This window comes from Anguilla rostrata, chromosome 8 (assembly GCF_018555375.3).
Source record: "Anguilla rostrata isolate EN2019 chromosome 8, ASM1855537v3, whole genome shotgun sequence".
Lineage (NCBI taxonomy): Eukaryota > Metazoa > Chordata > Actinopteri > Anguilliformes > Anguillidae > Anguilla > Anguilla rostrata.
In genome coordinates this window covers 36,554,782-36,582,473 of record NC_057940.1, presented here as the reverse complement: position 1 = coordinate 36,582,473, position 27,692 = coordinate 36,554,782, and the positions used below count along the sequence as shown (strand labels likewise).

The window sequence follows — 27,692 nt, the reverse complement described above, 5'->3', positions numbered from 1 at the left end:
GTTGCAATGAATACTATAGCCCAAAGTTATTAGATAAACTATTAGATTACTTTGTCCCTGTAATTCCAGTGCAATTTAATGAAGCATATTTGAATAAAAAGAACAAACTAAATGTAATTCCCCATCTTCTTGATGAGACAACATCATTATGTGAAGCCAGTTTTAAAAACACAAAAGTCCTTTTTTTCAACAATGAAAAATACAGAATAAATGCATAAATTATATAAATGTATATATGTATATAGGCTAGAGAGAGATAACTTTGTGATAAAGTAAGATTGAGTGTTCTAAAAGAGAAAAGAAAATAATTGCATAATCTTGAAGATATGGGTCTGTAGAGTAAATGTATACCCCCTTTCATTTGGTAACATTTTTTAGTTTTGGCAGTATATAGAAATGCATGGCTGGGCTACAATTAAACACCAGCAACAATTGCTGGGAACGTGGTTTTCCAGAAAGGACTGCGTAGTGTATGGGTTTAGATATGAGTATATAATGTGTAATTGTATTAGTTACAAGAAGAAAAACGACAAATTCGCAATTATGAAATTATTGCATTTACCGAGCTTTTAGTTTGAAATCTTCTAACCGGAAGTCTCCAATTGCTGCCAGCAACATTTGCCAGCTTCACGGAGCTCTGTAAGCTACCATACTGGCTAGACTACTACCGTTTAGAATATTTGGGTTGAAAGTTGATGAAACTGCAATTCTCAAGTACAATTTAAAAAATCTATAAGGAAGTTAACAAGGATTCCCCCTAAATTCTTCTGTCCTCTTCTGTTTCGACATTGTAGCTTGTTAGCTAGCTAAAGTGTCGTTCACACATGGAGCTGCCATGAATTTCTTAGATACCGGTAAGGAAATAAAGTCAGAAACGTCAGCTATTCAAGAACTCTGCAGTCGAAAACCCCGGGTTAGCGGACTTGCTTGCTAGCCAGGTACATTTATTTATTATTATTTTAATTTTCTAAATATCTAGCTTGCGCATTATTCTCTTGCACGTTTTAACGTTATGCAAAAGTGTTTATAACGTTATAGGCTATGTGCTCCTTCACTCTCAGATGACAGTATGCTTCCGGGCTAGTTCAATGATTTGGCCTATGTGTTTACTAAAAGTGACTGGCTTGCAGCCTACACAGCTATCTTTTAATGCATATGCACAGACTGATGCGACTGTTCAAACATTAGAAATTACTCTGTACTTTTTTACACTGAATTTTACTGCGCAGTAACAGTTCATATACAGTGTGTCAAACATAACGTCTAATTGCAAGCGTATGTAATTATAACTACATTAATAACAACCCCTTTTTTGTTAATGAAACTGTTGAGGTAACAATATAGCACTCCAACATGCTGTTGCTCTCATTAAATATATTTTGTAAAGCTTTTGGCGGTGAGGACACCGCCAAAAGCTTTATATTAGCTCTCATATTAGTGGCAATATGAGAGTTTCTACACAAATTTTAAGTGACTGGGATAAATGCATTACCAGCAGTTGGTTGTAACAGATCACTTTGACGGTACTCCTCCTCCCTTCAGTGCCAGCCTTCTGCAGGAAGTGGCCTTATGCCATGCTTCCCTGGATTCGAATCAGCTGCTCGAAGTAAACTGTGTGTTTTATCTTTTGGAAGCGGTCAGTATCCCAGAGAAATCTTGTCTTGTGCACAGGGGAAATGACAGAATTGAGACACTCGAAGGAAGAAACATGCATAGAATCCGAGGTGAATATTCTGAAAGAGAAGGACCAGGAGCAGGAGCAGGAGCAGGAAGGTGGTACTGCAGCTGCTCAAACTCATGAGCATGAAAACACAGGTAATTACGATCAACAATACTGCATACCGTATATAGCATTTATATCTGTGCATATGCTTTTTTTCCCCCAGCAACTGACCTTTCTGCTTCAGAATTTTGCATTAATCTTGCCATTGGGACATGCATGTGACCTCACATTACCCCAGAGCATGTAGGGACTGAGCAGTTCTCTCAGATGATCAGATTATAATACATTCAAAGATTCAAAAGTGAGCAGCAGGTAAAAAAAAAATTATTATGCTATAAACCAATTATCAGTGTATTGTGCTTCTCCCTGGCAAGTTAGTGGTTAAAACAACAGTGGCAAGATGGTGAGTTTTATAGGAAAGATATGATTAAGCAATGTGCTCACATGATCCTGAGAGATTTTAATTTTAATGTTTCACATACAGACAAATAATCTTTAATGCTGTTTTTGTCCTGAGGAGTGAATATGTAGGGCACTTTTTAAAAAGATTTTGCTGGATCTGAATGAAGAGAGTGGTTAAATACATTGGCTGGTCCACCTTTTCCTCTTAGCAGGAGATGGCAGCACTGAGGGACAGGAGTGTCCAGAAAATGGGGGTTCAGACACTGCTGGTGACTCGAAGGATAAGGAGACAGAAGACTCCGTGAAACAGTCCCCAGTCAAAAGACCCCGTAAATCTGATAAATGTGAGTATAAATAGCCTTTTGTGGTTTTGATTGGGTCGAGAAGGTTGCACTATGTAGGCCCACATTTGGTGGTATCGCTGATTCACATCTGATTCAGTGATTTAAAGGCAGCGTTACCATTTTGTACCCCTCTAATCAATGACCTTCTCAGTTTATCACACATACACTTTATGTGCAGAGAAACCAGAGAACTGCATCACAATGGTAATGTTGTAATGGTAACGCGATGCGTTGTGCGATTCGTCCTCCTGCCGCCTGCAGCTCTCCTGTTCCAGCAGTTGGTGAAGCTGTTTTTTGGTTGCCTGGCAGCCGTGACGTGTGGCATGATGTACGCCGTGTACCTCTCCACCTACCACGAGAGGAAGTTCTGGTTCTCCAGCAGGCAGGTGAGTTTTTTTCGGCAGTCCGGTTCCAGATGACGCCGCGATGTTTGCCCCGTGAGATTTCAGCATCGCGCTGTTTCCTGTTCCATGTACTCCTCTGGGTGCGCTTTGAACTGAGCTCGGCACGGTGTCTTGGCTCTTAAAACCACTCCCACCGTATAGTTTAGTCTTAGCCCTGAGCGTGAGACTGTGGCACACTGGGTATGTAGATGGTAAATGGGAAATGGACTGCATTTATATAGCGCTTTTATCCAAGGCGCTTTACAATTGATGCCTCGCATTCACCAGAGCAGTTAGGGGTTAGGTGTCTTGCTCAGGGGCACTACGACACACCCAGGGCGGGGATCGAACTGGCAACCCTCCGACTGCCAGACAACCGCTCTTACCTCCTGAGCTATGTCGCCCCATGTGTAGATGTGTAAATGTCACTGTGGTCAGGGAGTGCATTGAGATGAGGATGGGGCGGGGTGTCTCTGTCTGTCTCCAGCCTGGTCCTGCAGGCCAGCGTGTCCCAACCTGATTCCTTCCACGACACACTTCCCAAATGTACAGAATCTCATCACACACCGCTCTCAAAGGCATAAAAAATAAACATCCTGCAGCCCCCCATCCCACACACACACACACACACGCATGCATGCGCACACACTCACGCACACGTACACATGCATTTTAATGACATTTATTTGGGCTTTTATGAATGGGATTTCTTCATTTCTGTTTTAAACATTCATTTCCCACGGCACACCGATTGGGACACGCTGCTGTAGGCCATAGCCCCTTCCGCTCTGAGTAAATCTGTTGTGTTCCATCAGGAGTTGGAACGGGAAATCACCTTCCTGGGTGGCAGCGGCCTCTACTACTACTACTACAAGCACATGCTGGCCGTACCTTCCTTCGAGAGAGGTAACTCGGCAGGAGTTTTTTCTTATTAAATGCAACAGGAGGGAAGGAAGAGCATGTTATTTCAGTCTGTTGACACGCTTTTTTACGTGGCTTGGTTTTTATTGTTGCTGTGTGTCAGGGATGCAGGAGCTGATGCAGGATAACAGGACCGTCTCGGCTCAGACCATCAACGCGGTGGAGCAGCTGTTCCTGTACCCTGAGCTGGTCACCAGCTTCCTGTACAGAGTTACGGGGAGCCAGGTCAGTCACTGCTGCTTACATTCACAGACCTGCACCAGAGTTACAGGGAGCCAGGTCAGTCACTGCTGCTTACATTCACAGACCCGCACCAGAGTTACAGGGAGCCAGGTCAGTCACTGCTGCTTACATTCACAGACCTGTGTCAGAGTTACAGGGAGCCAGGTCAGTCACTGCTGCTTACATTCACAGACCCACACCAGAGTTACAGGGTTGCCAGGTCAGTCACTGCTGCTTACATTCACAGACCTGCACCAGAGTTACAGGGAGCCAGGTCAGTCACTGCTGCTTACATTCACAGACCCGCACCAGAGTTACAGGGTTGCCAGGTCAGTCACTGCTGCTTACATTCAGAGACCTGCACCAGAGTTACAGGGAGCCAGGTCAGTCACTGCTGCTTACATTCACAGACCTGCACCAGAGTTACAGGGAGCCAGGTCAGTCACTGCTGCTTACATTCACAGACCCGCACCAGGACCTGCGCACAGGTCTGAGCTAAGAGGGCTAGAGATGATATACAGCTGCTGTGGTTTTTACACGCTTCGTGTAAGAGCGTGCTCTGCGTGCGTCGCCGGTCGGGCCCTCCGTGACGCTGATCTCGCCCTCCGTGATGCTGATCTTGCCCTCCGTGTCGCTGATCTCGCCCTCCGTGACGCTGATCTCGCCCTCCGTGTCGCAGGACGTGATCGAGCCGGTGTACTTCTACATCGGCGTGGTGTTCGGCCTGCAGGCCGTGTACGTGACGGCGCTCTTCGTGTCCAGCTGGGTGATGAGCGGCACCTGGGTGGCGGGGATGCTGGCGGTGGCGTGGTACATCATCAACAGGTGAGCCGGAGCAGCCGCCCAGCCAGCTGCCTTTCCCTCAGCCATCTTGCGCAGCGTTTCAGGAGAGTCACCGTCCGTCCCATTACACCATTGTCTCATGATGGATGGGCACGGCAGTGGAATAAAATGGAACGGAATAAAATGCAATACAAATGTTTTGTGTCTGTGCAAGTATGTGAACTTCTTCAAAAATATAAATGTATTTCACAGCAGGGTATTAAAAATATATATATATATATAATGCAGATTCTGAAAGTACAAAATGTTATATTTGCCCATACATTGTGAAGCGTTGGGGTTTTTTGATAATCTGTTTTGTTCCACTGTGTCTTCATTTTTGAAAGTTCTTTCTTCCTGAAGGTAGCAGCTTTTATTATTGTTTTTTCTTTGTTTTTTGTGTTCCTCCAGGCCGGACACGACCAAAGTGGACTACGCCATCCCTCTGAGAGATAACTGGGCTCTGCCGTACTTCTCCTGCCAGGTGCTGGCCTTAACTGGATTCCTGCGGAACCGCAACAGCTCTGCTACAGAGGTGGGATTTCAGTCAGATTCAAACCTGCTACATAAAACCTGCTATGTATTACTGACGACAGCTGTGGTTCAGCTACTAGACAAGGTATTACTGACGACAGCTGTGGTTCAGCTACTAGATAAGATATTACTGACGACAGCTGTGGTTCAGCTACTAGACAAGATATTACTGACGACAGCTGTGGTTCAGCTACTAGACAACATATTACAGACGACAGCTGTGGTTCAGCTACTATACAAGGTATTACAGACGACAGCTGTGGTTTAGCTACTAGACAAGATATTGCAGACGACAGCTGTGGTTCAGCTACTAGACAAGATATTGCAGACGACAGCTGTGGTTCAGCTACTAGACAAGATATAACAGACGACAGCTGTGGTTCAGCTACTAGACAAGATATTACAGACGACAGCTGTGGTTCAGCTACTAGACAAGATATTACAGACGACAGCTGTGGTTCAGCTACTAGACAAGATATTACAGACAACAGCTGTGGTTCAGCTACTAGACAACATATTACAGACAACAGCTGTGGTTCAGCTACTAGACAACATATTACAGACAACAGCTGTGGTTCAGCTACTACACAACATATTACAGACGACAGCTGTGGTTCAGCCACTAGACTGAGTTTTTAATTATGTAACGTACATAAGGAGTGATAGGGAAAGCCTACCGTTGAAAAATAATATGTAGTAATTTGGGGTTTCTGCACGTACTGTATGTCAGTCCCACAAATTCAGAAGAAAAATATTATGAATTGCATTGATTTAAAAGTTGTTTTAAAAGCTGTAAAGTCATATAGTATTTGCAAAGAACTGTGATAGGCAAACAAATATTTTAATTGCTTAAATTGTTGTTGACATTATTTATTTGCTTAGCAAATACCCTTACCTGTATAAATAACAAAATTTTATACTAAGATTACACCATTGAGTCTTCAGTTCAATGGTACAATAAGCAGTATTTTAACCAGGATTTGAACTTGCATCCTTCTGGTTACAGGATAAGTTCATTACCCAGTGTGGCCACTGCTATTCGTAATCACAGGGAGTACACATATGTCTGTGGACTCTCCACAGGCTTCGGTCCAGTCACTATGTGTTTTATACGTACGGTGTGTGTGCACATAGTTGAGGTGTCCTTGTGTTGCAGATGTTCTGCTATCTCCTGATGGGAGCTTCCACCTTCACCTTCATCCTGATGTGGGAGTACAGTCACTACGTGCTCTTCGTCCAAGGCCTGGCCCTCTTCTTCCTCGACTGCTTCGACCTCGTACAGCCTCGCAAGGTGCTTCACAGGAGAGGCAGCCCTTAGTGCACACGCCGTCTTACGTGTCCTGATATCATTACACTGAATTACCTTTAGACGCAGACATCTTTTCTGTGTGGAATCATTTCTTTTTACGCAACGCATGTCCTCACACAGTTCTGAACAGAAACGCCGTCTCCTACTTTAAGCCTGTGTCAACTCCTGAAACTGTAACATAAAAATTGTAGGATAATATGACTCCAGGGTAAACTTTTCTGTGGAAGAAATTCTTTGTATGTTATGCAGCATATTCCACAGCATTAGCGGTCCCTATTATGTTAGAGGAATCATCACAATTTGCCATCTAATGCATTAAATACATCTCAGCTAATCAAGCTCCAGTTGCAGAAAGCATAAAGCTTCACTTATGAAAAATGGCTCTCCTCCTGTGCTCTCCAGATGGCGGACATTCACAAGGTGTACCTGTGCTCAGTGGTCCTGGCCTATGTGCTGCAGTTCCAGAACCCCAGCCTGCTCAGTTCCCCTCTCCTCAGCCTCCTCGCCGGCTCCACGGTCGCCAGGTACCTGCAGGTAGAGCCAACTCCCTTCCTACAGCCTGAGAGCTGCTAACGAAAGTCCTTGAGGCCAAGCCGAGAGCGCGGACATCCTCATGAGCCAAAATGTCCGCCCTCCCCTTTCTTTCAGCACAACATGAAGATGGGCTCCCTGGTGGCCAGGCTGATGAAGATCCTGCTGCATTTCTACTTGGTCTTCACTATCGGGATCACCTTCAGCTATGTGGTGAAGGTAAGGGTCACCCCTCCACTATTAGCTTCAGCGAGCATGCACATTATACGTTTCATGTGCTTTTACTGAAATGATGTATAGGTATTTAGAAATGATTACCAGCACTTTTCCGTGTAATTCTTTTGTGCTTTATTATTTTAACTGTATAAAGTACTGTGTTGTGATGTTTTCATTTTTATTATGTATGCCATTGCATTTCACATTTTAATTTCCTGTTGTGTATTTGCTTTTTATCTTCAGAGAATCATGCCTGTCAATGAAAGCGACCACATGCTAAAATTCCTTGAAGTTAAATTTGGACTGAACACAACAACGTGAGTCTCTGCAACATTCCTTTGACCATATTATACAACTCAGCCTGAAACATTGACTTTTTGAAGAATGCTTGTGAAAATACGCATATATAGAAGTTAGATGCCTGCGTTGTGGTGAAAATTTTTCAGTGATGTTGTTTGTACTGTAATTCTACCATGAGCCCTACAATGTTTAGGACAAAGACTCATTTTTTATTGATTTGGCTCTGTACTCTACTATTTTAGACGTGTAATCAAACACTTTATATGTGGTTAAAGTGCAGATTCTCAGCTTTTATCTAAAGTTATTTATACACTTTGGTTTCACCATATTAAAATTTGAGCACTCTTTATACACAGTCCCCCCCATTTCAGGGCACCATATTGTTTGAGACGTTTTTATGTTAATGAAAGCAGTCATGTTTAGTACTTTGTTACGCATCCTTTGCATGCAATGACTGCTTGAAGTCTGTGACTGATAGACATCGCCATGTGCTTAGTACCCTGGTGATGCTCTGCCAGGCCTTTACTGCAGCCATCTTCAGCTCCTGTTTGTTTCAGGGGCTAGTTGCCTGACATTTTCTCTTCAAAATAAGAAACACATATTCAATTGGATTCAGTTCGGGTGAATAACTTGTGAAGAATTTTCCAGTTTTTGGCTTTGAAAAACTACTTCGTTGCAACTGTAACCTGGCCATCCTGTTTTTTCAGCGAACTACTAGTAGTTTGCATCTTGCAGTGTAGCTTCTGTAGTTGTGTTTGTGAAGTCTTCTATGGGCAGTAGTCACTGATAAATCCACGCCTGCCTCCTGAAGAGTGTTTCTGATCTATCGGACTGGTGTTTGGGTTTTTCTTCATGATGGTGAGAATTCTTCGGTCATCAACTGTAGAGGTCTTCCTTAGCCTACCAGTCCCATAGCGATTACTGAGCTCACCAGTGCTCTCTTTCTTCTTAATGATGTTCCAAACAGTTGATTTTGGTTAGCCTAGCCTGACTGTTTATTTATCAGCCTCATAATGGCTTCCTTGACTTTCATTGGCACAACTCTGGTCCTCATGTTGACAAACGGCAATAACAGACTCCAAAGGCAACGAAATCGAGACTCCAAAGGCAACGAAATCGAGACTAGACATCGAAAGCTCTCTTATACCTGCACTAAGGAAGTAAGTGAACACACCCGGCTCACCAGAAACACCTGTGATTTGTACCAAACATTACGGTGCCCTGAAATGGGTGGTCTATGTATAAAGCGTTGATTTGTCGCAGAAGGGGTGAAATAACAGCGCTGTGTAAAGAGGGATGCTCGTATGAGCTGCGCTATGCCGTCCTATCCAGGGACTTTGTGCCAAACCTGCTGCTGTGCCAGGAGGGCTTCCAGTCCCCCGGCCAGGACTTCTTCCTGCGCCTGACGCAGGCCTCGGTGCTCCCCTTCTACCTGCTGGTGCTGCTGGTCTGCCTGCTGTCCACACTGCAGGCCATCTACAGGAGGCTCAGGTCAGCTCTGCGGTCAAGTGCAATTGCGGTATTTTAGCTGTTAGGGCTGAGAAATTCTGAATCTGTTCTTCCTGTTCTTGTTTCTCATTGGCTGTGCCGTGGTGTGAATGGTTACGTCCCTGCCGATTGATTGATTGGACAGTGGGGAACCGATGAAATCCAACATCAGGCTGGAAGATGGGCGAATAGGGGAGAAGCCAGAGGTCATCTACCACGTGTTTCACACGATGCTTTTTGGCATGCTGGCAATGGTGTTTGAGGGGTATGTTTAAAAAAAGTCTGTCTGGTGTGTTCTTTTTCATTTTAAAATTAAGTTTTATAAGTAAATCATTTATTAATATTAATATAAACAACTAAGTTTTAGAATACACAGATGGAACCCTGTCTTGGTCTTGTTTTGCAAACAGTTTCATTCTCATTGGCCCAGAATGATTCAGTGGGGTGCAATTTTGGCACTGAGGATAATTACTGGTCACCTTGATCAGCTTCTGAGCCAACTTCACTTTCTCCGTGTAAAACGATTTTCTTGTCATTATCAGTTAGATAATGCACAGCTCTTGAGCATTTCTTATGTATGTAGGCTTTAGTAGTGTGAAGCATATCTCATATAGTATGTATATTGAATCTGGTGTGATGTGATTGGATGTCCTCTCTCTCTGCTGCAGGATGAAGTACCTGTGGACGCCCTATGTTTGCATGTTCACGGCGTTCGGCGTGTGTTCCCCGGAGCTGTGGATGACCGTGTTCAAGTGGTTAAAGCTGAAGTCTGTTCATCCTGTGGTCCTGGTAAGACCTTTCTCATCACTGGACGTGAGATGAGAAAGATAAGGCCCTGTTATAAGGCACTGAACCACACATCCACAACTTGAGTTACAAACGCACTTCCCTAATCGTTATACTACACTGGCACCCAGTCTAAAACCCAGACAGTTATGCACGTGTTTTGATTTTAGTCACCACAGGCATTTTCTCTTGCCTGATTGCTGCCTCTTTGTTTGACCCAACAGGCTCTTATTTTGAGTACGGCCGTTCCTACAATCATTGGATTCAGTTTGTGGAGGGAGGTGGGTTTTGCTTTATATTGTTAACTTCAAGTAACCTTGGGTCCTGTTCAAAGCATTGCGGCCTCTCGCTCTGATACATCTGATGAGAAAGATAATTTAAGTGCTGTGAGCTCGGTTCCTGCTTTGACATATCTGGAGATAATTTCATAGCCCTCTTCTTTTGATGCAGTATAACAGTGCAGTGAGCTCTACCCCTGCCCTGCTCTCACACACACCCCAGCTGAAGAGCTCACTGCACTGTAAGTGATCATTTGATGCAGTATATCTGATGAAAAAGATCATTTACGGTGCAGTGAGCTCTACCCCTGCCCTGCCCTCACACATACCAGCTGACGGTGTGTCGGCTGCAAGCAGCAGGCGCTGCAGTGTGGACTCCGTGTCTCTGACGCTGACCTTTGCCCTTTGCCCTGACGTTTCCTCCCCCCGCAGTACTTCCCGCGTGTGATCGCAGAACTGACTGAGCTGCAGGAGTTCCACGACCCGGACACAGTAGAGCTGATGAACTGGATCAAGTAAGGAGATTTCCAGCCCTGCGTACACTGCCGAGTGTGATGCACTTGTTTTTTCACTGTCATTCTTGCAGTGTCATTACAATCTTATTACAGGGGCTATGATATACAAGGGACATAATATAATTTTTTTTTTAATAAGGTAAACATATCTATGCTGTCCAGTGCCTCAAACCAAGGGAACGGCAGTATTTCAACAGTGTGTCATTGGGACTACTGTGGCTGGTGTGACATAAAAATGGCAATGGCATCTGGGTGCTTTTAAAGAGAGTGCAGGACCGGAGAACAAACAGCTTTACAGACCAGAGCATGGCTCATGTGTTCATCAAAGATGATTAAATGTGTGTGTGTGTGTGTGTGTGTGTGTGTGTTTGAGTGTGTGAGACAGAGAGAGAGAGAGAAAGAGAACAAGAGAATGAGTTATTCTTCCATTATCCATCTATTTATCTATCTATATCTCTCTGTCTTTCTATCTCTTACTACCCTCTCCCTCTCTTTCTCCCTCTCTCTTTCTTTCTCTCTCTCTTGTACTTGCACTCACTACCCCTTCCCTCCCCCTCTGAGGAGGCAGGCTCCAGTGATGGCAGTGTTTGCAGGCAGCCCCCAGCTGATGGGGGCAGTGAAGCTGTGTTCTGGCTGGACCGTGACCAGCCTGCCCCTCTACACTGACATCAACCTGCTGAGGAGGAGTGAGAACGTAAGTCTGTCATGTGGTGTGTCTCCTTGTTAACCCATCAGCCAGTCTTGCTGCATATGCCTAAGGACCCCATAGGGCCTCATCCATTTTAATCCCAGCGTAGTTCCTCAGGCCTCGCAATAGCGTTGCCTTGTTGAAACTGATACGTAAATGCGCATAACACTTACACGCGTTGCTGCTGATGTCGCACAGATTTACCAGGTCTATGCAATGAGGTCTGCGGAGGACATCTACAAGATCCTGACGTCGTACAAGGCCAGCTACGTGATCATCGAGGAGACGCTCTGTGGCGAAATGAGCCCCGTGAAGGGCTGCCGAATTAAGGACCTGCTGGACGTCTCCAACGGACACGTGAGTCCCACACCCGGACCAGCCAATGAGAGAACCCCGGCTGTGGATGACGCTAGAGAGCAAGGGGTGGGGAGGGGTTGGAGGAGGTTAAGAGCCAACGGGGGAGTCGATCCTCGGTGCCCTAGTCCACAAAGCGGAATCATTACCATGCTGCCAAAAGGCCGAGCCTCTTTATGAGGTGAAATCAAATGCTGCCGTTTATGCCTTTCTAGTGACATCACCCTATGTCACCTTTTTGTTATGCAGCAACACGAATCGCCATTTTTGGTCGAGGTGACCTTTTTGAAGGAAGGTCGCAAAAGGTCACCTTGACTGAATCGTTGGTTTGTGTTGCTGCGACAAAATTCAGCAGGGAGAATTCACATTCTTCTACTAGGAAAAGCATTCATGCAGTTCTGGTTTGTGGATTTTTTTTCACCCTCTTTGAATCAATGCAGAGATATCACCATTGGTGAACATCAAAATATGTTGTTGAACACACTGACGTAACATTTGCCACCTCAAATGAGCTAAGCCCAAAACGCAGTTACATCATGCAGGTAGAGCGCAGCATTATCTTGGTGTATGGCATTGACTGTGCATATGCTTGTGTTTGAATCCCTCCAAGGTGATGTATGAGAAAGGAGAGATGTATGCCTTTTCCAAGTACCGTCGGTTCTGCCACGAGATCAAGATGAACTATTCCCCCTACGTCAACTACTTCACCAGAGTCTTCTGGAACCGCTCGTACCACGTCTACAAAGTCAACTCAGTCATCTCCTTCCAGTACTGAGAGCTCTGCAGGCCCAACTTCTCTGTTTCTGTACGAATAGAGACAACTGTGGTATTATACTTCACAACTGATCTGAGAAACTTCTCTGGAACTTTGTTGAATGGGGCAGGGACACATTCTACAGAACAATTTGCTGTAACAAATATGGCGGAGTAGCTAGACTATTTGGTGTGCTTGTCAGTATTCCAGAACGTTGGCTTGGGATCTGTACTGTAGGTAGTTAATGTTGCTAGTCAGACGGACGTGCTCTTCCACACTTTGCTGTGCCGTGTTCACGTGGCCTTGGCAGTAATAGCGTGTGAAGTCTGATGTATGTGTAAGGCGGTGTACGTTTAGTTGTGTGCTTGCACGTGTACTGGCGTGTGTTTGAGTGAGTGAGTGCGTGAGACCCGTATTAAGGTTCTTCTTTGGTGTTAATGTCAGTGACCATGTTTGTGACCATGGAAGGGAGTCCCCTGCAGTGTAGTGTACGGTTGCCCTTATAACAGTGGTCTCCAACCCTGGTCCTGGAGAGCTACAGGGTCTGCTGGTTTTCATAGTGACTCTGCACTTCATGAATCAATCAGAGCAGTTGATTACGCAGTTAACTCAACTCACCTGGTGTCTTGGGTCTCAATTGGGTGCTGATTTTAACCAGCAGACCCTGTAGCTCTCCAGGACCAGGGTTGGAGACCACTGCCTTAGCATCACCCATGGAGGCAACCCTACCTTATCACTCAATGGCGACCTCTGTGGTTGATCTAGTGCCTGCAGTCGTAGTGCAGTCCTCCAGCTCAATAGCTGTGAATCTTTGATGGGGATTACAGAGTGTGAAGAACCGTACTCACTTTTGAGCAAAAGTGTGGGGAAAAGGGATTGTGAGTGTGTCTGCCATTGATGCCAGTAGTCTGTTTGCATCAGGATCTAGGCTAAGTCAAGTCAGTGCATTACCCCTCAGTCATGAAATTAAGCAGGACTTCCATTTCTCCAAGGGGATAAAATTTAAATAAAACTGCATGCTTTCATTCACAGCATCAAAACAGACCGTTCTCTTCCTTCTGTTTCTGATGCTTTTACATTATATAGTCAATAAAAATCATGACAGGAGATATTAAGAATTCTTCACTGCTTAGTGCATCTTGGTCATTAGGGAGATGCTTTCTAACTGACACTTCAGGTTGCCTAGTGACCTGTCTAACATGTCATTAGTCAGTGCTTATCTTCTGGAAAAGGTATGAGAAAGTGATTCAGTGAATTCTGTCTGTCAATAGAGTTTCACTCCTCGTTATTGTAAAACCACATTTTGATACTGAAGACATGCAGTCAGTACATGCATGTTTATTTGCTGTTTATTTTTTATTTTTACATTGCACATGAGCTTAATGTGAATGGCCAGATAGATTGCGGTGCTACCTGGCTATCTGCTGTTTGATGTGGAAAGGCCAAATGAGGGCAAGCGGCGCTCACCTCAAAGCCTGATGGGTAGTGAAGGCTGGCCCAGAGTCTACCCATTGTATTATATGCAAGGGTTATTAGACTTTCATCTTCTTTATATTTACTCAAAAAAGGTGTATGTACTTTTCCTTACCGAAGGCTTTGGCTGCAGTATTGGCCTACCCATGTGGTCTTTTGTTAAACCCCAGCCATCCTTAAGCATTGTTACTGTAATAGGTCTTGCATGATGTTGAGTATAAGGTCATGTAAAATGGAGCTCAAACAGCATTACTTTGTGTGGGACTGTCTCACTTGCCTTGATGTCCTACGTATGTTGCTGAGCTGTCATGTCACTGTACCGTGAAAGGCCTGCGTCTGTGAATGCCAGTTTCTTTTTTTTTTGTAGGCTGAAGTTGGAATTTGACCATTAAGTGTATTTTCAGATGATGGCAAAGAAACTGTCCATGAACCCTAATCTGCAATTAAATGCTTTATATTTTCTTAGTGCTTTTTGTGGGGGCTTAACTTACGACTGTGTGCTAAGTGCATAATTTAACTCTGAAATGTGATTGTTGTACATTTTTGAAATGTAAACACTGATGTGACCCTTATTCCTTTTTCCTCTCACTTTGGAATTCCCTATTAAATTTTCAGAGGGCTGTTACTTATTTTCACTCTGCAGTACAGCAGTTCACCTAGTAAACTGTGCAGTCATTGGAGAAAATGAGCCCCTCTTGTGTAATGAGACAGGGATTCTCTGCTGACTGTAGCCCACCCTCCCTGGACTATGCTATGGGCAATTACCCACTACCCTGCAGGACTACCTGTCATTGATCTTATCATATCGTTACCCTATTCTTTATGACAACGTGTACATTTCTGTTGAAGTTAAATGGTTTACACACACACACAAAATATTTTCTCTGAATGCTCACAATATTATTAATATACACTACATGGCCAACAGTATGTGGACACCTGACATCCAACATCTCATCCAAAATGATGGGAATTACTATGGAGTTTGTCCACCCTTTGCTGTTATAACAACCTCCACTCTTCTGGGAAGGCTTTATACTTGATGTTGGAGCATTGTTGCAGGGATTTACTTCCATTCATAGTGAACCTGCCAGACAAAGCAAAAGCACAGAAACGATTACAATGGATTAGAATCAGTACTCATTTTCAGATGCCAGAAGAGCATTAGTGAGGTCGGGCACTGATTGGGCGATTAAGCCTGGCTCGCAGCTGGCTTTCCAGTTGATCCCAAAGGTGTTTGATGGGGTTGAGGTCAGGGCTGTGTGCAGGCCAGTCAAGTTCTTCCAAACCATTCTAGACAAAACCATTTCTATATGGATCTTGCTGTGTGCCCAGGAGCATTGTCATGCTGAAACAGGAAATGGCCTTCCCCAAACTGTCAGGGAAGCACAGAATCATATAGAAGGACCACTGGAACTACTGTGTGGACTTCCAACTGATTCAGTTAAACTAGAACTTGTCCCTTTCATGCAAACTTAATCAGAAAGCACAAAATGCATGTCCCATCAAATTCACTAGAATCAGTCTTGGGTTGTGCATCTCTCTATTATTTTATTTTTTTTACTCAGATTCATGTGTTGCCACTTCATTTTTATTGTTATTCTGATATATTTGATTAATTTGCTTATCTTGAGTTTTCTATAGCAATGCATCTTATCAAAACATCCAGCCATGTTTATGTACTGTTAAAATTATATTTGAGAAAAAATGAAAGTAGTTTGCTGATGCATTTATAAATATGTAAATAATGTGATACTAGTTACACATCATACAATTTGATTTATAGCCTAAGGTTACTGTCCATAGAGATGCATGCTTTCCATGAAAGATGGATACCTCGTCAGCATGTGCTGATCTTGAAAGTATCTTCTATTCCATTTTTACATTCCAGTGATCCTTCTGGTATTCCGTTCAATGATTTCAATTTACTCCATATTTCATGGAATTAAATAACTAGTTTTACGAATGCACTTGCGCAGAGCACCGTGGCTGTGGCGAACTGCTTTTATATCCCAGGCGTAACAGCGGCGCTATTCTCGCGCTCTAAGAGAAAACGGTGTTAGCTATTGCTATATCTATACTACTTCCCCTTGCTGACTTACCCGGAAGTGGTTCTTGTGTTGTGATTGTGGAGCTCAGTTAAAGTTAAAAGTGTTAACTTAATTTAGAACTGGAACGTTAGCTAGCTGGTGGGAAAAAATATTTTCGGCACAATACCTCAGTCACTGTTAAGGGTGAGTAACGCTACCCTGTTAACTTGTAAATTAGTGTAAATCGATTGCCAATATTTAATCTGGCAAGTATCACTATAACCCATGCTATACACACATCATGTGTGCATAATTTCTTATGTTCGTACGCTGAGTGTTCATGGGATGTGCACCAGCAAGGTTAGCTAAACAGTTATAACTGTTTTGTCTGTTTTACAACCATGTGTTGTTGTGGTGCACGGGATAGCTATCACTAAATTCAGGCTGTACGTGTTGGTGTATGCCGCTTTTAAGTAGGCTATGCGAAGATGAGTGCTGAAACGGCAGACCGGGTGGCCGTGACCGGCAGTCGGCCGAACACTCCCCCACAAACCTCCTGGTTCGAATTCCTGTTGGACGAATCGCTGCTGGAAAATCATCTGCAGAAGAGCTCTCCAGACCCATCGCCAGTGCAGCTCGTGATCCAGTTCTTGGAGCAAGCTTCCAAGCCCTCTGTGAACGAACAAAACCAAGTCCAGCCTCCCGCGGATAATCGCAGGAACCGCACCCTGAAGCTGCTGGCCCTCAAGGTTTCTGCTCACTTGAAATGGGACCTGGACACACTGGAGAAAGGGTTCGTGCCGCGATAAAAACAATTTCACCCCCCTTTAATCAAAGGGCTACACCGGAGAGTTGATGCACATATGTTAGCCTCTAAAAGCGCTAGAATTGTAAGTAGGCATCATTCTTAATGTAGTGGACAGGATGGTTTATGCTTGTACCCGTTGTTCCCACAGCCTGTCCATTCCTGTGTTGAACATGCTCCTGAATGAGCTGCTGTGTGTCAGCAAGGTTCCCCCTGGGGTGAAACATGTGGACCTGGACTTGTCCACCTTGCCCCCAACCACCGCCATGGCTGTGCTCATCTACAACCGGTGGTATTGACATTCATCTCCTTACACTTAAAACCTTTGACTAAAAAAAGCAGAACCTTCATTAGGCAGCATTGAGCTGAAGGGGCGGTATGCTATTATGTTTGGGTTATCGTTTGTTACACCTTTAATGCGTAAGGAGCTTATCCTGTTCTGATGTTCCTTTCCCCCTAAGGGCCATCCGGACTATCGTGCTGAACAGTTTCCCAGAGAAACCAACTAAGCTCGGACCTCACCAGATGAACATGTCAGCACCTCAAATAATTGTCCTTTTCAAACATTTGGATTCAAATTTCATATTTTTATTCCAGATTTCTTGTGGGAGTGACTGTGTTCCTTCTGTTCTCAGGTTGAATCTCGTACAGCAGGAGAAGGAATCGACTGAAAATATATTAAAAGTGGTGAGTGTTGATTTCCTTGAGTTTCTATGGGAAAATTATGATAGATTTCAGCATTAGGGCATGGATTGGATAGTGGTTTAGCTAGATGACCAAGGTAATCATTAAGAAATGAGCTAGCTGTTCCCAGTTGCTCATTGAATGAGGAAGAGTGAGACCATTTTGCCTGTTGCAGCTAAAAGAGCAGTCGGAAGACTCCATCATGGTCTTGGAGGGGGCCCTGGGGATCAAGAAAGACTTCTACATCCACACCCTGAGGACTCTGGACCTCCTGGCAGCCGAACCCCCTACGACCAATGGAGAAACGGAGTGTTCCACGGCTGGGCTCAAGATCAGCGCTGACGAGCTGCACTGTCAGGTGCAGTATGTTACTCGAACCTGCACTCCTCTGCGCATTTTAAATTATGTCTGGAAATTGATTTAAGCATTGGGACAATATATTGATCTTTCTAGTGCTAATGTGACTTTTGTTTTTCATTTTTTTTTTTTTTGGAAATGATGAAAATGAGTACTGATTCTAATCCATTGTAATCGTTTCTGTGCTTTTGCTTTGTCTGGCAGGTTCACTATGATCTGGGCGCCATTTTCTTTCAGCAAGGCTGTTCAGAGCCCTCCTCGTATGAGAAGGCCAGAGAACACTTCTTTAAAACCAAGGAGCTGCTGCTGAAGGTACAGAACCAGGTTAAAATGTGCCCTTTTCTAAGAACTGCCAGCAGTTCTGTGCAAATAATGTTTTTGACAGACAATAACGCAGGAAACGTATATTTAACGGAGAATTACAGAAAAGCCTAAAATCACTACATATAATATCAAATCTATCAGCATTTGTCCACTCTTTCTTTTGTGCACCCTGCTACCACTTTGAGTCTTCCATCCTTCCAATCAACAAACAAGTTAAAGCTGTGTCCTCCCTACAAAATGTGTTACCAAATGTGCCAATGACATTATGTTAGAACCCTGAAAAATAAATAACTTGCAGTTATTGGCTGTTTTCACTGGAAAGTAAACAAATGAAAGGGTGGTCTCTGACATTTGCACAGTACTGTATTTTTTTGTTGTTGAAAATGCATGTGTGCTCGGCAATGTTGGAGTCATTCAAAGTCATCGTAGCGCACTAGGGCCATGTGCCAATTCATCAGTTAAATTTCAATTCATTTCCTGAACTGACTTTACTGAAGTGCACTTTACTGAATCGAGCTTTGCCCTGTTGCGTGGGTGGTGATTTCCCCTCTGCTGGCTCTGTTGCAGCTGGACTCTAAGGCCCTTCACTGTCGTCTGGATGAGAGGCGCTTGGCTGGGTACTGGAATGCCTGCAGGGTCCTCACTGGAGCGTCTGACCCCAGCGATGCACAGCTCACCCCCTACGGCCTCATCAACAACTTCATAAAAAGCAAAAACTATCAGGTAGGAAAGGACACGCGCATTTTCCATTCCGTGTCACCCGTGAGCTCAAAACATGTGAGATGGAAGAGAAATTTCAAATGATGCAAATTTGATTGGAAAGATAATCAAACGGGGCAGGTGCTTCCTGTTTCCTGCATATGCAGACAGTATGGCTGACCTGGTACCAGCATAGTGTACCATTGTTCCTTAACACAGTGTACCACCTTGTGTTGCACTAGCATAGTGTACCATTGTTCCTTAACACAGTGTACCACCTTGTGTTGCACTAGCATAGTGTACCATTGTTCCTTAACACAGTGTACCACCTTGTGTTGCACTAGCATGGTGTACCATTGTTCCATTACATTACATTACATTCATTTGGCAGACGCTTTTATCCAAAGCGACGTACAAGTGCATTTTCATGATCGTAGACAACTGCTGAACACGGGTTCAGTAAGGTACAATTACTTATTTGTACAGCTATTTCTAGCTGAGAACAATGAACACTATCCTGGTCTAACATCTGCAAAGCCAAACTAGGCAGAAGATTAAGCTAGAGTATTAGGACAAATACAATTTACCAAGAAGTGCAGGGATGGGGCAACATGTAACAAGTGACAAGGAAAAAGGGTTTTTTTTTTTTTTTTTTTTTTTTTTAATATATATGTATACACAGCATGGTGGTGGTTATTCTAGGTATAGTCTGAAGAGATGAGTCTTCAGGCCACGGCATACACTGTTCCTTAACACAGTGTACCACCTTGTGTTGCACTAGCATAGTGTACCATTGTTCCTTAACACAGTGTACCACCTTGTGTTGCACTAGCATAATATGGCAGAAAATTCTTTGACCTATTGTGACAGGAAGAGGTAAATGTAAGTTCCTTTGCTGTTATGTGCTGTACAGACAAAACTTTGTTTTCTTACCATATTTTTGCCTGTCATTCCTCAGTAGATACTGAGATGGAACATGTTATCGGCTCTCTGTTCCCTTCTCCGTTCCAGGCTCTTATTGAGACGTTCATCAAAGACAATGTGACCCTCAGCCTGCCCAACTATTTCAGACAGTCCATCCTGAGGGAGTTTGTGCACAAAGTCCAGCAGGGGTGAGTGCGCGTTGCAGGGGTCGTGATGCTTCATGGGTCTAAATGACCGTATGACGTTAGTCATGATGTCTCCCACAGCAGATTTCTTTGACTATGCATGTACGTCCTCTGCAGGCCATTGACCGATTCCAGAGCCAACGGGATAGTTTCAATATGCAGGATAATGTGACTTGTGGAGTAATTGCACTTCCATGTTAAGTTAACTTTCGTAGCAGTTGCTAGCCTGTTCTCAAAATGCATTCACCTTTGATTGTGCACACTTGCGTGCATACGTGTGAACGGCTGGGTTTGGTAGAGTCAGCTGCCCTTGTGCGCGCGATTGCGCTCTGTCCGCTTTCCTCAGGGACAGGACATTGGAGGAGGTGTGTCACAAGCTGTGCGTGTGCAACGCCGTGCGGGAGGCGCTGGAGGGCCAGGTGGTCAGCGTGTTCTTCCAGCAGCTGCTCCTCAGACCCAACAAGCGCACCGTCGACTTCCTGCTGGAGGTGCTGACCTGTGGGCCTCATGAGGGCACTTTAAAGCGTTACGCTTAGTACTCTGGTGAGAACTGTTCACTAACTGGTGTTCTGTTAATGTAGGTGTGCACAAGGGCGTTGGACGCGGAACACGCAGAGACATCGAGAAGAAAATTAGCGGCTCTCCTGAAGTAAGTAGTGTGGAACTGTGTTCATGCTGAGCTGTTGGGGCTGGAAATGTTGGTGTCCCTATGCACTGGTGTAATAGGAGACTGAAACCTTTTGTGTGTCTGTGTCTGTCTGTGTGTGTGTGTGCGCGTGTCTGTGTTTGTACGTCTCCTCTGTGTAGAGCCGTGTGTGAGAGTGTCGAGGAGACGTCTCTGGTCTTCATGGTGTTCGCCCACAAGCTGTTCGTGGAGCTGTTACCGGAAGAGGAGAGGAAGACCCTGGTGGAGCAGATGAGGAAGAGGTCAGCCAGTATCAACCTGTCTGCCAAGCTGCTTCCCTCCTTCTACGACATCCCAGGTACCCCGAAACCCAGAGAAAGGTGTCAATTCATGCAGCAGATACGTTTCATATTTGGCGACAGTGCATCCCACTTTCTCCCTGATTTCTGAGGGAAGTGCTCATTCAAAGTCCTGTTCCAAACCAAAGCTACAAAGGACAGTGGCCCTCCGAATGTACATTCTTTGCTGTGTGTACACATGCAAGTGTCCAATGTCCTTTGTAGTGGTGTATTTTGAGTATTTTTTTGTGATAAGTGTAAATTATGTTGGGAAACTATTATCTACTGACAAGATTATGGGTGTAACTGATATTCCGTTTTAAGATGCAATGGACAAACCAAACCAGACAAACTTCTGATGTGAAGTCTACAAACGCCATGGTGTACACTTCACATCAGACATCTTGCACTTTCCCAAATGACCAAACTGAAGGGTACAGCATTCCAGTATGAATATGCACCTCTACACAATTCCGCACTTCATAGGCTATAGGGCACAGGTCATGTGATCTGCATCTGGAGCACGGCCGCCAGTAGTGTTCCAGGCTTGTTGTCAGGGCGCCCGGCAGCCTGTGCTCGCTGAGCCCTAGCGTCCGTCTCTCCCTCTCAGCCTCCGCCAGCGTGAACATCGGGCAGCTGGAGCACCAGCTCATCCTGTCGCTGGACTGCCGCCGGATCCGCCAGATCCTCATCGAGCTCCACGGCATGGCCGAGCGCCCCTTCTGGCGCGTCAACAGCAAGGTGAGGGGCCCCCGGGGGCCGCGGCGAGGCGGCGCTGCACGTACGGCCCTCAGCAGCGATGGGGAGCCGGGATTCGGGCTCCTCTCCAAAGACAGTGGAGCTGTTTGGTGATGCGAGACTCAGTTCTTTGAGCCGTAGTCAGAGGCATGAACAGTGGCCTGCATGTAACTGCCTTAACTTTGACTGACAAATGCAAGTTCTACTCACAAAACTCTGTTGTTTTAGAGAAAAGGAACATTTATTTGCAAGTCTATACAACCAGCCGTATTTTTTATGATCATTAGAAATATTATTACTTACATTTTTATGCACTATATATCCATTGCTTGATGTCTTTTTTTCCAGTATGTCTGTTATTTGGTTCAGCTTTAAATAATTTATTGCTAATGTCTGTCTGATGTAAAGCACTTTCTAGTGCTTTTTGAATGACAGGTGCAATATAGTAAATAGTTTATTAGGGTATTATGTAAGTAATAAGTAAATGTAAAGTAGACGATCTTAATCGAATCTATTTCATAATGTTTATTTCTGTACTGAAACATTATTTTGATTTGTAAATGTAATTGTAAAACGTCTTCGGATTGGATCGTGAATCTATCCCATCACCCCCTCAGTTAAACACACCTGTTATAGACGCTTAAAACATGCAGTGTAAATCTTCATAGATATTCCAATGTGTAATCAGTGTTGTCTGGATTTCTCTGGTCCGCTGTCTATACTCAGGCCGTTTCCCTTTTTTCACTTGCATATGCAGTGGGAGGTTCCTCAGGACTACGTCAGCGTGATATTGGGCATTAAGGACAACCTGACGCGGGACCTGGTGTACATTCTCATGGCAAAAGGCTTGCACTGCATCACAATAAAAGTGAGTTACGCCAGCTTACCTGAGCCCCTCCCTCACTGCTGAAGTAACTGATGGGTTTTAAGGGGAAGTCGGAAAGATGGCACCATAGCTGTGTTTCCTTGAGGATAACTAGTTGAGGTTGCTGCTGCTGAATTACTTTTAAGCCTTTAAAGTGTAGGATCACAAATATGTGTTCTTAGCTGAACATTCTAATGGTGATGTAACGATCACTACTGGTAATTGAATACAATGGAGTTTTAGAACTGGAATTCTAGTTCTGACTGGAATTTTGAATAAAATATTCTGAGTAACCTACTCCTCAAAGAGTTAAGCAAAGGCAGTATGCTTTATCTGTGTTTCTCTGAAGTTGCATTACAAACTTTAGTGTCATGCTTTTTTAAATTAATGTCTTCATTTGCTAATAAATAAATGGTTGGTGACTGGCTGATAAATGTTACTTGTGCTCAAGCCCATGTCCAGAGGTAGCTTTTGAATGGTAATAAAGTGCAGCAGTGAAATTTGGTGCTTGTGGTTGCTCCTCTTGCCGCAGGACTTTGCTCACGCGCGGCAGCTGTTCTCTGCCTGCCTGGAGCTGGTGACGGAGTTCTCGCCCAAGCTGCGTCAGGTGATGCTGAACGAGATCCTGCTGCTGGAGGTGCGCGCCCACGAAAGCGGGGGCGGGTGCACCCGAGAGCGCCCCCCTCCGGACCTGGTCAGCAGGGTGCGCGGGTACCTGGAGATGAGGATCCACGGTGAGCCCGCAGCTCTCCTGCGTACCGCCATTTCCAAATATCTCTCCATAAACCGTGAAAATGTGCCATGGGAAAACACCTTCCACAGATCTGCCCTTCAGTTCTGCTATTTTCACTCATAATCACCCGTTTCGATTTATTTCTTCTCAATCTCACTGGTTAACTTCTCGATGATTTTGTTCACTCAGTAACTGTGCGGTCTTTACTAGCTGCCTCGTTTCGAACCCCTCCAGATATTCCTCTGCGGCAGCTCGTGGGGGAGGAGTGCGTGGCCTTCATGTTGAACTGGAGGGAGAACGAGTACCTGACTCTGCAGGTGCCCCAGTCGCTGGTTATGAACAACCCCTACATCAAGGTAGGCTATTAGCCGCCCGCATGCTAGGGAAAAAGGCTTCTCAGCCTATCAGGATTCACGCCTTTACCTCACAACCTATGAAGTGTGATCTTTGTAGTGATAGTGTAGGATGAAATTGTGAGGCTCACCCCCTCCTTTAACAAGTATAGAGACAAATTGCCTCAGTTGGGCGCTATTTGATCATGAATCTATCACGATAATTCAGGTTTCTTTCCCATATGTTTGTGTGCTCTGAAAGAATGAAACAGATTGATTTGTGTAAGGTTGTTCTGAGTTTCTCCCCATGTCTCTTCCCTCTGTACCCCTGCGGTGGCGTCGCTCAGCTGGGGCAGCTCTTGGCCGCCACCTGCAAGGAGCTCCCGGGGCCCAAGGAGAGCCGGCGGACGGCCAAGGACCTGTGGGAGGTGGTGGTGCAGATCTGCAGCGTGTCCAACCAGTACAAGAGAGCCAGCGACGGGCGCGTCAGCCTGATCAAGCAGCGAGACTCCACCATGGGCATCCTGCACCGGTACGGGCTCCAGGGCACCGCAAAATGGCCGCCACCTGCAGCTCTCATCAGAGATTATTCTGTTATACTGGGTGCTTTCCAGTGTATTGGGGACTCCCTACCCGTGTTCATGGCAATGAATAACTGTTACGTAATGAGTATTGTACTTTATTGGACTTGTGTTTGTAGCCGTTCCAATGACTTTTGGTACACACTTATTGTCTTGTTGCTTTGGATAAAATGAATGGCAAATAAATGCAATGTAATGAAATGTACCCAATCTTACTCATTAGCCTACGATATAAGAAAATGTCTCCCTAAGAAAAAGTCAGACATTCCTTATATGTCGTTTGTGTTTTGTTTTAGGAGCAAATTTGTCACGTTCATCAAGAAACTGCGGGTGAGTAGAGGCGGGGGCCGATGGCCTGTGAAATGGCGGCTCTGTGCGCAACCTTGGGTGGGGGCACTGACCGAGCGCCGATCTGCCGTTTGTTCCAGGAGCCGCTGGTGCTGACCACCCTGATCTCGCTGTTCGTCCGGCTGCACAGCATCGTGCGGGTAGGGGCCCCGCGCAGCCCGCCTCTGCTCTCTGAGGAGCGCCGTCTGGCCCGCGGCTCACCTGTCCTCTGCTCTCTTCTGCAGGACGACATCGTCAACGAGGTCACGGCGGAGCACCTGTCGATATGGCCGTCGACCCTGCCAAAGTGAGGCCCGCGCGAGTGTGTGTCTGCCCGCGCGTCGCTCAGCAGGGCTCGGTGCATTGTACTGGGGAAAATAGACTCCATTTGCTTGGATGTACCAGTTTAGGTTCTCTGGTCTTAGAATGTGTACTGCTGCTGGGTACCTATTTTTTTTTAGAGTACAACATACAAGGAGAACCCACTACAAGCCTAAAGCAGAAATTAGACAAGTGTTGCGGTTTTCACCTTGAAAGAAGTAACAATGTAGCCCAGCAGAACTTGATGTTGGTACATAAATGTACTCTTGGCTGTTGGTGAAAGTCCCCAGCTGTTTAGTTTAGTGATTGTATGCAGTTGCTTGTGGTCATTAGTATGCAGCCTGGCATTTTGTTATGAGATTGAAAATTTACTTCAATGAACGTTCAGGCACATCGCTTCATGTTGGTTTATGACGGAAGTATTAAATTGATTACACAGAAACTGAACGTGGCTCAAATGTAAAAGGCAGAGAATTGAGTGTTAAATGGAAGACCTGCCCTCTCCTTTAGCCTGCAGTCTGTGGACGTCGAGGCAGTGGCCGTGACCATGAAGGAGCTCGTTACTTATGCCCTGACCCTTAACCCCAACAACCACTCCTGGCTAATCACACAGGCTGACATCTACTTTGGTAAGTCGTAGGGGGATACAGGGTTAGGAATCGGTGCAGGGGACGCTAACGTGCTAACGTGGTCAGTTTTGGTGTGAAAACCTTTCGTCTTCCGTCTTATTCCTCAGTGACCAGCCAGTACTCCGCGGCTCTGCACTACTACCTCCAGGCCGGGGCGGTCTGCTCCGACTACTTCAGCAAGGCGGTGCCCCCCGACGTCTACACCGACCAAGTACTGAGAGAGCCCTCATTCACATTCCTAAAGCTTTGTGATACTTTCTGTCTGCTAACGTGCTGCAGCTTTTGTTCCATGCTGGAATGATATTGGCACTGTGTTTGTCTTTTTATAATGAATTAGAATAGTCATGTGAGAATGTGCTCTCTTCCTCACAGGTTCTCAAGCGAATGATCAAGTGCTGTTCGCTGTTGAATTGTCACACTCAGGTATTCTGTCTCATTATGTTGTTTTAATGTCTCTATGGAAGTCAAAGGCGACAATATTCAAATGCAACTGTTCATTGGAAAATGAAAATTCCATATTGCATTTTGGATAATACAAAAGTGTGCATTTTTCTTTTCCTCATTTTCCTTTTTTTTCAGGCACACGACTTGCATTTTAAATTAGAAATTATAACATTGAAACATCCACACAATGTGGATTCTACACCACTGTTTTGTGACAAGAAAATTGTTCTTGGTTTTGAATTATAAAACTATGTTGTGTCTCCACCATGTCCTGTAGGTGGCAGTACTTTGCCAGTTTCTCAGAGAGGTGGACTATATGACTGCGTTTAAAGCTCTTCAAGAACAAAACAGGTAATTATTTTTTGTTTTTGTGGTAGTGTGGGAGATTTTATGAATTTGACAAAAAATAATTCTTATGTTTTTCTTTTAGTCATGATGCCATGGATTCCTTCTATGACTACATCTGGGATGTCACGATCCTTGAATATCTGACGTGTATCCTTAACTTTTGTGTGGTGCTGCTTTGTGTCTTGCTTTGTGCTGTTTTATTAAGTGAGGTTGTTTCACATTTTTTCTGTGTATTTATTATCTTAATGATGTATCCAGACATACACCATAAACGGGGAGAGAACGAAAAGAGACAGATCGCTGTGAGTAGTTCAATCTTAATAACTTTCCTATACATACACAAAAGTCATTTGTAGCATGGTGTCTGGTGTAAAGTATGTGCATTATACAAGAAAGTACTGTGTTGAGTAATGTTATGTCTTGCGGTGTCCAGTGATGCAATATGGTCAGTTTGAGGCAATGCAAAGACAGGGCGTTGAGCAGGGTGTTGTGTTCCTCAGATCAAAGCCATTGGACAGGCGGAACTCAACGCCAGCAACCCTGAGGAGGTGCTGCAGTTGGCGGCTCAGAAGAGAAAGAAGAAGTTCCTCCAGGCCATGGCCAAGCTCTACTTCTAGCTCAAAACTGAACGAGCTCTTTTAAATGACTGTATATATAATTCGTTTTCTACTTTAAATTGGAAAAATAAACATTTCCAGCATTTGGTTTGTTCCGTTGTTTTATGTACAGTTACGCAGTGCATAGTTTTAATGCATTTTTCAATTCAGTGGCTCATACAAACATGCTAGAGTGAAGTCTCTGCGTTTTACAATGGAACTCAGCAGCCACGGCAGGTGTTGCATAGAGATAGGGTTAACGAGAATGGACATGGAGGCTATATACTGTATGTTCCCTTGACCTCAATGCCAAATGTTAACACCTTTTGCTCTAGAACTAGAAGATGCAGAATTGAACAAAATGCATTTGGTGAGATGTACGCAGTAACTCAAATGTGACGGACTGCGTCAGTGAATAACAAATGCGACTCTGTGCTTACTGATGATCTGTCTCACAAGTCCCTTTGATGCATGTAGTGAAAACTAGTAGATTCGCGTCAAAATCATAGCAGCATTTGATTAATGGTAATACCATCCCAACAATTGAAATTAGGAGGACTGATAATTATCCAACTATCTCCCATGGTCTAAAATGTGAGTGAGCAACTTATGTTTCCCTGGAAACTTCTAGGGAAACAGTCTCCTTCAAGGGCTAACAAATGACAAATGTGGCTCATCCGCATGGACTGCTGCCTGTATCATTTAAACAGTATATTGATACTGTTAAAATGAACAAACTGGGATAATGGAGCACTGAAAATATT

General features: G+C 44.6%; 2 protein-coding genes and 1 long non-coding RNA gene across 8 annotated transcripts; 2 read left to right on the top strand and 1 right to left on the bottom strand.

Annotated features, from left to right (window-relative positions):
- The first annotated feature begins 594 nt into the window (after nt 1–594).
- On the top strand, nt 595–14,505 carry LOC135261589 (probable C-mannosyltransferase DPY19L4). 5 transcript variants are annotated; one of them, XR_010331992.1, is made up of 21 exons: nt 596–854; nt 1,672–1,815; nt 2,335–2,469; nt 2,731–2,855; nt 3,668–3,758; nt 3,877–3,998; nt 4,675–4,820; nt 5,229–5,352; nt 6,508–6,642; nt 7,063–7,194; nt 7,309–7,410; nt 7,651–7,724; nt 9,040–9,198; nt 9,341–9,460; nt 9,864–9,984; nt 10,206–10,262; nt 10,692–10,774; nt 11,336–11,468; nt 11,661–11,819; nt 12,427–13,081; nt 13,241–14,505. XR_010331992.1 is itself a non-coding variant. In XM_064348072.1 (20 exons), exons 1-20 carry the CDS (start codon nt 836–838, stop codon nt 12,589–12,591), a joined length of 2,343 nt encoding a protein of 780 aa, XP_064204142.1. In that variant the 5' UTR covers nt 595–835; the 3' UTR covers nt 12,592–14,505. The 5 variants fall into 5 exon arrangements, 4 of the variants coding, with proteins under 4 accessions (XP_064204142.1, XP_064204141.1, XP_064204140.1 ...); XM_064348072.1 differs by having other exon boundaries at nt 595–854; nt 2,338–2,469; nt 12,427–14,505; XM_064348071.1 differs by having other exon boundaries at nt 11,339–11,468; nt 12,427–14,505.
- Nucleotides 14,393–16,047, bottom strand: LOC135261591 (uncharacterized). The gene is made up of 2 exons (XR_010331993.1): nt 15,880–16,047; nt 14,393–15,130 (listed from the first exon to the last, which is right to left on the bottom strand). It is a non-coding gene; the product is annotated as an uncharacterized LOC135261591 (long non-coding RNA).
- Nucleotides 16,048–16,117: 70 nt separating this feature from the next.
- Nucleotides 16,118–27,032, top strand: ints8 (integrator complex subunit 8). Of its 2 annotated transcripts, none has more exons than XM_064348068.1 (27): nt 16,118–16,277; nt 16,551–16,866; nt 17,030–17,170; nt 17,340–17,411; nt 17,514–17,565; nt 17,738–17,920; nt 18,124–18,231; nt 18,811–18,966; nt 19,954–20,054; nt 20,398–20,539; nt 20,633–20,700; nt 20,859–21,034; nt 21,625–21,755; nt 22,510–22,620; nt 23,150–23,351; nt 23,585–23,706; nt 24,030–24,214; nt 24,560–24,593; nt 24,692–24,751; nt 24,836–24,897; nt 25,422–25,540; nt 25,648–25,751; nt 25,913–25,963; nt 26,262–26,335; nt 26,415–26,479; nt 26,591–26,634; nt 26,833–27,032. In XM_064348068.1, the coding sequence occupies exons 2-27, from the start codon at nt 16,562–16,564 to the stop codon at nt 26,947–26,949; spliced, it is 2,985 nt and encodes a 994-aa protein (XP_064204138.1). In that variant the 5' UTR covers nt 16,118–16,277; nt 16,551–16,561; the 3' UTR covers nt 26,950–27,032. The 2 variants fall into 2 exon arrangements, with proteins under 2 accessions (XP_064204138.1, XP_064204139.1); XM_064348069.1 differs by having other exon boundaries at nt 16,122–16,277; nt 16,548–16,866.
- Nucleotides 27,033–27,692: the final 660 nt, after the last annotated feature.